This window comes from Orcinus orca, chromosome 16 (assembly GCF_937001465.1).
Source record: "Orcinus orca chromosome 16, mOrcOrc1.1, whole genome shotgun sequence".
NCBI classification, from domain to species: Eukaryota; Metazoa; Chordata; class Mammalia; order Artiodactyla; family Delphinidae; genus Orcinus; species Orcinus orca.
The window spans coordinates 64,775,765-64,789,791 of record NC_064574.1 but is presented as its reverse complement, the minus strand read 5'-3'; the positions used below and the strand labels follow the sequence as shown (position 1 = coordinate 64,789,791).

Genomic DNA, 14,027 nt, shown 5'->3' with positions numbered 1-14,027 from the left:
GCCTGGCACAGGAAGATGTTCAAACAATGGGAATGATTCCACTTCTACCTCCTCTCCTCCTTAGATGCCCTCCTTCACTTCAGGTGAGTGTGAAGCAAACCTTCCAGGTCAAGGAGAAACTCAGAAGTCTCCTTTATACCTACAACTGCCCTGTCACAGCTTCCACCCTAGGTAGGCAGTGCCAGACCCACAGGACTGTGATTCACTTTTGTCTCTTTCAGAGCAATCCTTAATATGGTTGATGACAAAGCCTTAGGTTTATATAATCTCACACCCACTTTCCTGCTGGCTCCTTCGGTTTTTCATCCATTGGGTTGAGCACCTACTATGTACCAGGTATTGGGCCAGGTGCCTGGCTATTCTTTTGAAGAGACAGATGCATAAACAAGCATTTTCGATGCTGCATGTGACCAGCACACAGGGAAAGACTGCAGAGTCAGGCACACCTAACTCAATCTAGTAAAGGTAGTGATGCTGAGAAGACTTCCTGGAGGAAGTGTCACTCACGCTGAGGTCTAGAGGAAGAAAAGGAGGAGTTTGCCAGATGAAGGGAAGTGGGGGAGGGCAGTGCAGGATGAATGTTTCCCATCCAGAGATGAGGAAAAACATGGTGTGTTCAGGGAACTATGGACACACCATTTAGTGTTGCTGGTGTGAGATATGGGTGGCTGTGAGGTGTTGAGGCTAGAGATGTGGGCGGGGGTCACATCACAAAAGATCTATCAATCATGCCATGGAGGATAGATTTTATATTTAGAGTAATGGGAAGCCATTAAAGAAAGTGACACAATCAGACCAACCTGCACCACAATTCTAGGGGTGGGCAAAATGGGCTAAAATTAGCCCCATTTCCCAGAAGACTGAAATCTACAGAAAAACAGTACTTTGTACACCCAGCCAATTAGTCTCAGAGTTCATACCATTAAAAAAAAAGAAAGAAAGAAAAAGCTAACATTCCTTCAATCACCCAGGGTACCAGGCACTAAAGAGACTCTCCATGTAACTTTTCTCTAGTTCTGACCACACACCTGCACAGCAGGTATTCCCAGTTTACAGGTAAGGAATCCGGGGCTTAGAACGAGTAAATCACTTGCCAGATTCCATTGGTTCACAATACTTACTGAGTATCTACTCGGTGCCAGGGGCTATGAGAGACATTAGGGATATAATAATAAAGGAGGAAACCAGAACCTGATCCCAGGCCTGCGGCCAAAGTTCCCATCTCTCCACTAGCCCAGCTTCCCACTCTGAGGTGTGCACACACGTCACCTGGGGATGTTCTTGTGATGCAGATCATGGGTCAAGGGAGGGACCCAGGATTCTGCATTTTTTAGCAAACTTCCCGCTGGTGCCGATGCTGCTGGCCACGACCCCAGTTTGAGTGGTGGGCTCTCCCCTCCCCTCCCCCTGCTGCATCCCGTCCCTTCACCTGCTTCTCTGTGCTCTGGACCCTGGAGTTCCTGCCTCTCTGGTTACCTCTGTGTTGTTCTCAGCCAGGTAATAAACGGCTACACAGCAGGCAATGGTCACTCCAGTAGAGACAACCCAGGCTGCCAGGTGGGCAGAGAAGCGAATCAACTGCTGATTGAGTGTTAACTTGACATTCTCCTGACGGATTTCTGACAGGTTCTCCTGTAAACACAAGGAAGTCAAGTTCACCCGCAGACCCACTCCACTGTCAGCAAAGATTCCCCCCCAGGTCTTGCTGCCCCTAGTGACACAAATCCACCCCAGATCCACAGGAAAGAGGGGGTAAGTGCACAAGGAACTTGGATTAGGAGACCTGTGGGAAAATCTCTAATGGACAAGACCCCCATCACTTCATTAAATACATTTTCCATCTCAGAGAAACAGAGATTGGGACCATGATCTTGGGAAAATACATTGAGGCCACAGAACCTCCTTGAAGAATAAGGCTGTGTGTCTGCACCAGGGAACCCTCTTGTCAAAGCCCCTTTGTTTATGAATTCTGCTTGCTCTTTTTTTTTTGATATTTTTTTCTATGGACCGGGGTTTGTCCACCTTAGCGCTATTGTCATTCAGAGTTTGATAATTCTGTGACAGGGAGCCTGTCCTGTGCACGGCAGAATGTTGAGCAGCGTCCCTGGCCTCTACTCACGAGGTGCCGGGAGTACACACTCCCTGGCTGCAACAACCAAAAGAGCCTCCAGACATTGCCATGTGTCCCCAGGGCAAAACCACTCCGAGTTGAAAACCACTGGATAAAACTTTAAACCCGGAACTGTGAGGTCGAGAAGTATTTACATTTAGACCTTTGTTATAAATTGTTAAACTGCCCTCCCGCAAGCTTGTATCAATAACAAAGACACCACGTTGTGTGAAAATGTCCATTTCCCTACACCGTCACCAGCCCTGGGCATTTAAAATAGTTTTAGGGTTTTTTTGCCAATATCATGGAGAATAAAAAATAATTCATTAGTACTTTGAGAAACGTTACAGACATATTGAAGGAGGAAAGATGACTGGCCATGGGAAGGGGTGTAAAGCTAGCTTGCCTTACCCTTATCTCAGTGCTCAGATTCTTCTGTTTCAGTTTCACAGCGCTTTTATGAGTGACAGTGAAATCCCAGCAAAAGATGAGTTTAGCAATCCCTCTGGAGTAAATGTGTGGGTTAATGAAGTTGTTCCGGAAATACCTGGCCATGCTAGGGAAGGCAGGAACCAAAATACCCAGAGGTTATTAGGACAGGCATTGGGGGTGCAGGGAGTATAGCAAAGAAGAGTCGCATCATTAATGGTGAAAGGCAACATGGAAGAGTTAGCCCCAAGTTCTTCTGGAACAGGGCAACAGCAAACAGAGTAGTCAGGAGTGCTGGCTTTGGGATCTGACTTTGTAATCCCAGATTGCCAACTGGGGGATTTTGTCATTTTAACTGTTCTGACCCTCAGCTTCCACCTCCATATAATGGGGAGAATAGTAGTTCACACCTCACAGAGTTATTATGGGGTTTGTATTAGTTTCTGCTATAACCAATTGCCCCAAACTTACTGGCTTAAAACAGCACTTATTTATTCTTACTGGAGGTCAGAAATCAGAAAATGGGTCTAAAATCAAGGTATTGGCAGAGTTGTATTCCTTCTGGACACTTTAAGGGAGAATATGTTTCCCTGCCTTTTCCCAGCATCTAGAGGCTGCCTACATTCCCTGGCTTGTGGCGCCTTCATCTTCAAAGCCAGAAGAGTAGCATATTCCACTTTCTCTCTGACTTTGACCCTCCTGCCTCCCACTTTCAAGGACTTTGGGATTACATTAGCCCATTTTAAGATCCTTAATTTCATCAATCAAAATGCCTTTTGCCAGATAAGGTAACATTCACAGGTTCTGGGGATTAGGACATGGACATCTTTGAAAGGGGGAGCATTATTCAGCCTACCACAAGTCAATGTAACCCTAAGGGCAGTACGCACACGATAAAGGCAGCTGTTATTATCATGGAGATGTCAGTAGGATTCAGTGAAATCCAGCCCAGGAAGCACTTAGCACTAAGCCTGGCATGTAAAAAATACTGAGTAAAATGGACATTACCTTTCCAAAATTTGCCACCACTGAGTAATAACAGCTTAAGAAACAGAAACATTTCCTAGTTTGATAGGACAAAAACAATCTTATTTTATTTTGGATTATCGTGCTGGCAGTGAGGTTGTTATGGGATGAATTGTATCCTCTAAAAATTAATATGTTGACGTACTAACCCCTAGTACCTGAGAAATTGACTGTATTTGGAGATAGGGTCTTTACAGAGGTAATTAAGTTAAAGTGAGATCATTTAGGTGAGCTCTAATCCAGTATGGCTAGTGCCTTTATAAGAAGGGCATATTAGGACTCAGATATGCACCAAGGGCGGATCACATGAGGACACAGTGAGAAGGCAGCTGTCTGCAAGCCAAGGAGAGAGGCCCAGGAGAAACCAACCCTGCTGACACCTTGAACTTGGACTGCTAGCCTCCAGAATTTGAGAAGAAAACTTTCTGTTGTTTAAGCCCCCTGGTCTGTGGTACTTTGTTTCAAAGACCTAGTAAACAATAGGTTTAACAGATTGAACATCTGTACCTCCTCTTTGACAATTGTCAGTTGACAACAGTCAGTCAAAACTACTTGAGTCATTGCATCCTTATTTTCAGACTGCCCAATTTCTTTAAAAGCACATGAAAACTTCTCTTCCTCTATCCAAACTTATACTTTATGTTCTAGGACAAGGAATGATAAGACAGCAATAGAAAGTTGAAATTTCAGAGAAACTGTTTCTCCAGTAACTTTTGAGTCTCTTGAATTTTGCCTAAATCTAAAAACAGCTTAGAATCAGAAAATGCAGACATTCTATACCTGAAGAGCAAACTGAAAAAGCAGACAACCAAGCATGCTCCGACTGTGAAGATGTAGGCCAACTGCATGTTGTAGGAGGTCCCACTACTCCCATGCTGGTTTTCAGTATTGGTGTAAAAGCCGTAGTACATCACCGTGTCCCTAAAATAACCCTGAAAGGGACAATAAACCACAGGTCAGGTGGATCTCTTAAGAAAACAATGAATGACTATGGTCTGCACAGTTGACCTCTTCCATAGGCAAGAAGCCTGCACTGGTCAGTGTAGACATTTTGTTTGCCAGGAAAGAGGTACCCAAGGCCACTGAGAACCTAGACGTCTTACCACTAGGCTCTCAGAGGTGGAAAGGAATCTCAAACCAACATAACTTTACAATGGAGGGACCCAGCGATCACCACCCAGACCCAGTGACCAAGCCAAGCATGATTAAAAGCAGGCCAGCCAGCCATTATGTGCCTCTGTCCTCTAACAAGTATTATGGTCAAACAGGTTTAAAACGAAACAAATCAAGCCTTTAGGTCTAAATTTCAATTTACAAGAAATAAGGAGTCTGTGTAAATTAGAGGAACAAATTAGAGAGACCCGGAGGAAACGATTTGACAGTTGCAGAAGGTAGAACATTGGAATCTGCATGACAACTGGCCTGGTTTCTGCAATAAGCCCATGTCAAGAAAAAAGGAGGAAGGGACTGAGGATATCATTCTAGATTGATAAAGACTTCAGAGAAAAACAACTGAACGCAAAGAGAGTGTGGTCTTTGCTTGGATCCTGGCCTGAACCAAAAGCTATGAAAGACATTTGGGGGACAACTGGGAAAATATGAATATGGTCTGGATTTTAGATGATATTAACTTTTAATATTGCTAGGTGTGATAATGTATATGCCTGCAGGAAAATGTCCTTATTGTCCAGAGATGCATGTTGAAGAAATTCAGCTGATGTCTGTGATTTACTGTAAAATACTTCAAAAAACAAATTTGGGAAAATGGTAGCAATTTAAAATCTACGTAGTGGGTCTTTGGGTGTTTATTTTACTACTCTTTATTTTCCTGTATGTTTGAAATTTTTCATAATAAAATGTTTCATATATACAAACATACACAATAATGAGGAAAAAGTGAAGGATAAATTGACACAATAATTCCATTTGAATGTGCCAAGGAAAAAAAATTTTAACAGAAAAAGAAAAGAGAAAGACGAATGGAGGAACCTTACTGTGAATGCTCTACTACAAGAGTAGGCAAACTCTTTCTGTAAAGAGCTAGATAGTAAATATCCTGGGCTTGGCCAGCCCATAACTGCTCACCTCTGCTACTGTAGCAGGAAAGCAGCACAGACACGGAAACAAATGGTTGTGGCTGTGTTCCAAAAGAACTTAATCGAAAAGACACCGAAATTTGAATTTCATATAAATTATGTTTCACAAAATGTTATCTTTCTTTTCATTTTTTTCCAACCATTTAAAAACATGGAAACCAATCTTATTTTGCAGGCTATACAGATTTGGTTCTTGGGCTGTAGTTTGTCTATCCACAGAATCTCAGTGGCAGAAATCGCTTCTAGAAGGTAAACTCACAAGGCAGGGGCTGTGTGCTTCAGTAGGCAGCTGGGTAGATATACCGTGGTTGTTAATAAAAAGAATAATAGGGATGTATATCCATGCTCAAGATTCATAGTAACGCAAAAAAAAAAAAAGTTGCAAAGCAAGATTTGTAGTATCTCATCTTCTTTTATTTAAAAAAAAAGTTTAACTATCTATCTACCTATGTATCTATGACTGTATAGAAAGAAAAATGGTGGACAGAGGTACACTCCAAACTGGAGAGTTAGACAAAAGAAGGAGGATAAGATAGACTTTCTCTTAGTTTGCTCTCTTCTGTAGTAGGAATTTTTTTTTTAAGGAGGACTGTGTTTTGTAGAAAGAAAAAAAAGAAAGAAAAGATAGATCTGTGAACATCAATATGAGATGTCCACCACATATTAGGTGGAAGAAAGCAAGTCGTAGGCAGTCTATAGGAATAATTCATCTTTTGTTAAAAAAAAAAGATGCGTATGTCCATGCACAATGTGTCCATTTGTGTGCAGAGAAGAGGATTCTGGACAAGAAAAACTGTTAACATGTTCACCTCAGGAGACAGAAATTCTACTAGGCTGTGTATATGTTACTTTGGGGGAAAAAAAGAAATCATTTTAAACACCCTCTTTCCCCATCAGTTGACTCCCAGGTAAAATGAGAGGCCTGGAAGGGTGACGGGCAGACCTGTGCCTGCGTCTCCAAGGTGTGAACTCTGGGCAGGGGATGGTGCACTTACAGCCCCGGTTAAAAATTCCAGTCCAGTGAATTGGAGGTGGTTCTTCTCGGCCATGGTTAACTGAGGGATTATGATGAAGCTGAAGGTCACAATGAACAAGAAAATGTTGAATTTCAAAAGCCACCTCAGAAAGTTGAAATAGGAGAGGACGCTGGTGCCGAACTTGCCTCCGATGACCTTGAGCGTCTTCTGCCACAGGCTGATGGAATTGAACAGTTCCGACAGACTGTTCTTTGATCTCCGGTATGCCTGCGGGTAGACAACGTGCGCGGCTGGACCGTCCCTCAACAAATATCTACTGAGCAGGCTGCATAATAGCGACAATGGCCACTGTTTCTAGAGCGGTATGATGTGCCAGGCGCCACGCTCGACGCATTTGCAAACGGTATCTCGTTTAATCCGCAGGACCACCCCCTAAGGTGAGTGTTATTATTTATTACCTTCCCAGGTTTGCTAGTGAGGGTGACACTCACAGTGGCTAAGTTGCCCAGATAACTCAGCAACCTCTTAGGCCTTCCCATGCCTGCCTGTTTTCCCCACACCCAGACTGACCCAGTTTCTACGTCTTTCAAGGAAACAACCGTGAACTTTGGCTCCTCCTCCCTGTGGGTCCCTTCTCATCCTTACTCTCCCACCTCCCTGGTTTCACCCTACTCTGTGGCCATTTACTGACCGTGGTAAAGACCGATTTACCAATGAAATGGAATTCAGACACTGAGCACAGCCGTTGAACTCCAGGATACGACGGGGCTGCTTACTTTTCTCTTTGTCAACCATTTTCCTGTGGGAAAGAGCAGAAGAAAGTGAGAGACATCAACGTTGTTTTGCATTCATTCCCCAAATATTTCCTGAGCGCCTGAGATGTGCCAGGCATGGTCCCAGGGGGTGAGGTAGAGACGGATTTCCCCAGCTCATGGAGCAGACATCTTGGTTGGAAGAGAAAGAAAATAAACAATAAATATAGAAATAGAGTGGGTAAATGATATAGGATAATAGAAGGTGAGTTGTACTATGGGAAAGAAAAAGGAAAAACAGAGTAAGGAGGTGGGAAATGCTGGGGTGAAGACCGTGGTACAATTTGAATAGTACAAAGTGTTTGCGCCAAGTCTTGAAGGAGAAGAGGGGTTAGTCTATGGATAAGGGAGTGTCTGAATATAGGGAACAGCCAGTGCAAAGCCCCAAGGAGTCCAGGACAGCTGGAATGGAATGAGTGGGGGAAGGGGGAAGGGTGTGAGTGATAACCGTAGGTAGGTGGGTGAGGTCCTATAAGTCAGTGGTTCTCAACCTAGGAGATTTTGCCCCCAAGGAACATTTGGGTAAGTCTGGAGACTTTTGGGGTTGTCAGATTGGGGGTAGAGAGGGGGCACTGACATCTAGTGGGTAGAGACTAGGGATGCTGCTATACACCCTACAGTGAACAGGACAGCCTCCCACAGCAGAGAATGATCCAGACCCAAATGTCAGGTTGAAAATCCTGCTGTAAAGTCTTTCGGGCCATACAAGGCCTGCGCTCTGTGACGGAGGAGGCCATGCAGCGTTTGAAACGGAAGAGTGTTTTCAAAAAGATCCAGCCTCAGTTTTCTCTTTACTTCTCCATGAACTCATGGCATCTCCTTTGCTCTGCCCCCTTCCTGGCTCTCTTTTGTCCACCCCAGAGGTCCATCACCACATCACCATCTTCCAAGGCTCAGCTCACAGATGCCCCCTGCTTTGCCCAAGGGAACTATCTCTCTCCTTCTAATCCTCCCCCTGCAAACTCCTTCCACCTTGATTTGGCCTGATTTTCTTTCTGTCATTTATAAGTTACTTGTTGACCAATCTATCACCCCTGCCAGACCCGGAACCTCAGAACAATTGCGTCATTGAATCATTTATTAGCAGTTGCATCCACTCTACTAGTCTCTGCTAAACGCTACAAATGGCAAAAAGAAAAAGAAAAAGGCTGAGGAATGGAAAATGTAAGAAGGGCTGAAGGCTTAAACAGCCCTCGCTCTTGTTTTTGAATTCCTGGGCTTGGAAAGCTTCCGAGGTTTTGTTTGTTTGGGTTTTGTGCTCCCCCACCCCGGCGCCTTGTGGCTTGCAGGATCTTAGCTCCCTGACCAGGGACTGAACCTGGGTCGAAGCAGTGAAACCACCCGAGTCCTAACCACTGGACCACCAGGGAACTCCCTCCCGTCACCACCCCCCCCACCTTTTTTTTTTTAAACAGTAGTTTGAGATTTACAGAGAAGTTACAAAAAGAGAACAGAAAATTCCCATCTACTACTCACCATTTCCCCCCTTTAACATCTTACATTTCCATGGTAGGTCTGTCACAACTAAGAAACCAACACTGGTGTCTAACTTTTACCTAAACTCCAGACTATTCCGATTTTACTAGTTTTTCCACAGGTGCCATTTCCAGGACCCATGCAGGAAACCACATTGCATTAATTGTCATGTCTCTTCAGAACACTTCAACCTGTGACCGTCTCTCAGACTTCCCTTCTTTTTGATGACCTTGACAGTTTTGAGGAATACTCCTCAGGTACTTTGAAGAATGTCCCTCGATTGGGGTTTGCCTGATTATTTTGTCTGGTTAGACTAGGGTTGCTGGTTTTAGGAGAGGGTACCACAGAGGGGAACTCCTTCTGGTCACATGACTTTCCCTGGGAATGTTAATCTTGACCACCTGGCAGTATTAGCCTGACTTCACCCCTGGGAAGCTACTTCCCCCTTTGCATGCTCTGCTCCCAGGAAGAAAGTCACTAAGCACAGCCCACACTCCAGGCAACCAACACAGACTGTGTGGAATTCTTCGGTAGGGAGATTGTCTCTTCTCTTGCATTTATTTATTTCTTATCTTTCCAACATGGGACAAAAGTAGAAGATTGAGGTTTCCATGAAATCCGGGCAAGAAGAAAAGCGTTTTGTCCATACCTAAGGTTCCTTTTCTCTTCCATGGTCCTTGGTTGATTCCTGATGGCTTTAATTCTGTCTCTAAATGTCATGGGTATCAGAGATGTGATTAACTTTTGTCCTGCAGAAAAAAAAATGGAGTTTAATTTTTTTCTCCTTTAACAGAATAATAGCATTTGAAATATGGTGCTGAAGATAGAGCATGTTTTTATAAGATCACAAAGAAAGAAGAATATATGTACTCAGTGATCCCCAAAGTCACAAATAAAAACAAGAAGACAGCACGTACACGTGTGAAATCTCGAAGCCAAAGCATATGATGGTTTGCACGCAATTCTAATTCAGTGCTTTCCTTCTTCGCATGACAAGGAACAGTCAGCAAAGCTGATGAGACCCAGCATGTTCGGTCGGCCTGGCTCTCCTCCCTCTGTAATTTCCCGCATGGCTTCCTCTTGCCCCCTGCACTCCAGGCCCAAGCATCTTCTTGACTTTTCTGGACCGTTGTCTTGTGTTCCTCCATCCACTGGAAGATGAGGACTCCCCCCTCCTCTCCCAAGAACTCAAATTCCCACTTTGCGTCAGCGTGGCAAATATTGTTGGTCATCTATCCCGCAGTCAGCTCTCCTTTTTGACAGAATCCCGATCTGGTTCAGAAATCTACAGCCCTCTCTCCCACGGCCCTGGGCTTCTGCAGGGTGGGACCCATCTCCAGGCACGGGAGACAGATCCCAGTGAATCCAAGCCTATCTTGATGGTCCCAGCCCCCTTGCAGGTGACCTGTTCAGGCCCAGGCATGTGACACGTTGGCCAATGTTCTGTGAGGGGTGGTCTGCTGAGGAGTTTCTTGGAAAAGGTTTCTTCCCTCTCAAAAAAGCAAGGCTCAAAAAACATGGAAAAGGCAGACCCTTCTCGCTCTGGGTGGTGGTGTGTCCACGTGTGATGCCTGGCACTGCTGCCCCTACTCCAGTAGCAGTGGAGGGGCAGCTGGGGGCCCGCTGGGGAGGTGGCCGGGAGCAGGCTGGCTCCTGGCCCTATTAGGGAGCTGCTCGGAACTCCTCATTTCAGTGACATAGCTGAGGTGGAGGGAGAGTGCCCAGAAGAGGGTCACCAAATCACTCGGCTGAAGACGAGGAATTTGAGTGTCTCCTGAGAGGGAAGTGGGAGTAGACAGAAAGGAAGAAAGGCGAAGGAGGGAAGAGGAAAAAACCCGGTTTCACAGCGGACTTGACAAAAGAGGCACCCCTCGTTGCCAAATCCAGAGTGGAGAGCGATGGGACCAAAGCAGGACAGGACGGTGGTTAAGGTGTCAGGCTTGGGAGTCAGGCAGACCTGCATGTGATCCCAGATCTGCCACATCATTGGACTTCCCTGAACCTCAGGGTCCTCATCAAGCAAATGGAAATGACAGGCATGCCTGCCTCACGGGTGTGGAATGTGGCAAGTAAATAAAACTAAACTCGATGGGTAACAAAAAGGCAGAACACTGGGCACATGAAACGAGCTTGATCAAGGTAAACTCCTTCTCGGGTATCAGACGTTCTCAAAGTGACCCCTTCCGCGGTCTCGAGCATCCTCAGGTCACCCACCAAACCTTCACCCTCCTCGAAGTCTTAAAACCAAAACCCTGTGGGCAACTTGGAAGGTGCCGTTCCCGTTCTAACTCCTCTGCCCCAGGGTCTCACTACCTTGGATGTTCTCATGTGAAATACAAGGGGTGTCTAAGCCCATGCTGTCTGAGCTATGAAGGGTCTGGGAAAACGATTCATTCACAGGTGCTGAAAACCGTAAGAACTGCTTGCCCTTTTTGTCATTCCAGTTGCTGAAAATCTGAGAGTCTGTCACATCAATGTCAGAAATGGAGGAGACCAAACTAAAGCTTGAGTTTGCCAGTGTCTGTTCTGGAACAATCTGATTTGAAGATGGATGGCTTTGGACCCCAGATGGGACATTCTCAACCTCAACGATGATTTCATTCACTTGGTCACCAGACAGCATCTCTGGCTTCCTCCAAGCCTTACTCTCCACCAGGGTGGGCTTCCCAAGACCTCCTACAGCAGTCACACTGGCATTGTGAGGAACCTCCAGGAAAAGTGATGACAACCACAGAGAGCCTCCCCCCCCATTCACAGGTTTTGTTTGTTTGTTTGTTTTTGCGGTACGTGGGCCTCTCACTGTTGTGGCCTCTCCCGTTGCGGAGCACAGGCTCCGGACGTGCAGGCTCAGCGGCCATGGCTCACGGGCCCAGCCGCTCCATGGCATGTGGGATCTTCCCGGACCGGGGTACGAACCCGTGTCCCCTGCATCGGCAGGCGGACTCTCAACCACCGCGCCACCAGGGAAGCCCTAGAGTATATTATTTAATTTCCACAATCACCCTACAGAATAAATACTATAATAAACCCCATTTTATAAGAAAACTGAGGCCCCAAAAGGTAATTTGCCTAAGGTCACAAAACCAGCAAGTAGCAGAGCTAGGGATCAAACCCAGGTCTGTCTGGTCCCAAAGCAGGGCCTTTTAATCACTTCACCCTGGTCCTCTCCTGTAACAAGATGCTGAGGTATCACTCATTCATTCATTCATAAATGAATGAATGTTTATGAGTACCTGCTAGGTGCCAGGCACTTCCTAGATGTGGGCATGATACATCAGAGTGACACTCTATCAGGAGACTGTCCACCGATTAATTATAAATGATTTGAGAATCAGAACTGGTGCAAAGCAAAATGGTGCAGAAAGCCAGGTTCATCTCTGGGTCCTCTATTTCTTTACTTCTCTCTGCCTCCTGGGCACTCCACCCAGAGGCCCTAAACTTCATGCTGGCCAGAGAGAGCATCTTAGGAGGTTTAAAAGCATTTCTTTTTCCCCAGTAGTTAAAGCCATTCCCTGCTCTCGTGGGAACCAAATGGAGAGCATGACTGTTTATATCCCCATGGTTTTCTCTCCCAAGTAGCAACACCTACCCCTTGAAAGGTACAGGCCTCCTTGAGAAGGCTCTTAGAGAATGAGGCTACAGGATATCATCCACCCTAGGGGGTCAGAAGGTGAGGGATGGTTTTAAGTCATGGGGCCCCGCAACTTGTGTTGTTACTTAGAGGACGTCTTCGGTTTATTCCTCATTTTTCACAGGTTTGCCTTTAACTTCCAGCATTCCCTGGCCTCTCTCCTCTAATGCTTTTTTATTTCTCAGCCTCTGCCTCTGCTCAGACCTTCACCACAGCACACAGTGATCCTTATAGCGCTTCCTAACTGATCTCAAAGCCTTCTCCAAAAAAAAAAAAAAAAAAGCCTTCTCCAATCTGATTACTCCTACCCTCCACTGTCATCATAATTCTACGATTATTCAGAAAAATTTGGCTCAAGTCACTGCCACCTCACCAGCACAGGTATTAGGCACGGGATGGACATTGACCCAGCCTTCTTTCCTATGTAAAAATGATTGGTTCATGTGTAGGTATGTGTCCCAAATGGGGCTGGAGAGAGTCTCCTCAGCACTGACTCACAGGCCTAGAAAGAAAGGAAGACTTTCCATGACATTGCTGACCTGTGTGTGTGTCTAGGGCTGCTGCTGTCACGCTCCCTGGCCTGCAGGGAAAGCCTGACTGGTTGAGATGTATGAGGTGAAGCTTAAAGAGAAGCTGCATCAAGCAAAGATGCGAAATAGACGGAGAAAAAGAATCCAGGTGGCCCCGAGCCCCTGGCTTCAGACTCAGGCCCTCGTTCCTGTGACTCATACAACAAATATCTCTGAGCACCTACTATGTGCCAGGCACTGTCCTAGGTGCTGGAAGGTAATTCTACCTTCAATTCTTTGTTTCTCCATATCCTTCCCACCACACAAGCCTTGGGCCTGGGTGGGTTGTGTTTCTGTCTCTTGCAACCAGAAGAGTCCTAGTGAAGACACCCTGATATCCAAAAGAGAAAAAACTGCATGTGTAAAAGAAAACCCAGGCTTCCCTGGTGGCGCAATGGTTAAGAATCTGCCTGCCAATGCAGGGGACATGGGTTCGAGCTCTGGTCCGGGAAGATCCCACGTGTCGCGGAGCAACTAAGCCCGTGTGCCACAACTACTGAACCTGTGCTCTAGAGCCTGCGAGCCACAACTCGGAAGCCCACGTGCCACAACTCTGAAGCCCACGTGCCACAGCTACTGAAGCCTGCGTGCCTAGAGCACCAAGAGAGGCCACTGCAATGAGAAGCCCGCACACTGCAAAGAGGAGTAGCCCCCGCTCTCCGCAACTAGAGAAGGCCCGCGCACAGCAGCGAAGACCCAACGCAGCCAAAAATAAATAAATAAAAGAAAATCCCATTATGATAAATTAAGGAAGTACTGCATCAGTTAGCACACCAGAGGCCAAGAGGAAATGGCAATGTCCGCATTGCCTTGAACACATTCCTTCTTGGGTTGATATTTTTGGTCACTGTCCATTTAAGCCTTACCTTGGGGTGACTTGTGCCAATCATGTCCGGACAAG

The 14,027-nt window shown here is 45.9% G+C and overlaps 1 protein-coding gene across 1 annotated transcript in view; it reads right to left on the bottom strand.

Moving 5' to 3' along the window:
* The window catches only part of TMC5 (transmembrane channel like 5), a 30,311-nt gene extending 18,762 nt beyond the window's left edge, over positions 1 to 11,549 (bottom strand). The window contains exons 1-7 of the mRNA XM_004285724.3: positions 11,240 to 11,549; positions 9,576 to 9,675; positions 7,350 to 7,437; positions 6,657 to 6,905; positions 4,346 to 4,497; positions 2,522 to 2,666; positions 1,477 to 1,632 (exon numbers count right to left, since the gene is read on the bottom strand). Of these exons, the coding sequence (XP_004285772.1) occupies positions 1,477 to 1,632; positions 2,522 to 2,666; positions 4,346 to 4,497; positions 6,657 to 6,905; positions 7,350 to 7,437; positions 9,576 to 9,675; positions 11,240 to 11,549 (1,200 nt within the window). The remainder of the gene's footprint in view (positions 1 to 1,476; positions 1,633 to 2,521; positions 2,667 to 4,345; positions 4,498 to 6,656; positions 6,906 to 7,349; positions 7,438 to 9,575; positions 9,676 to 11,239) is intronic.
* Positions 11,550 to 14,027: the final 2,478 nt, after the last annotated feature.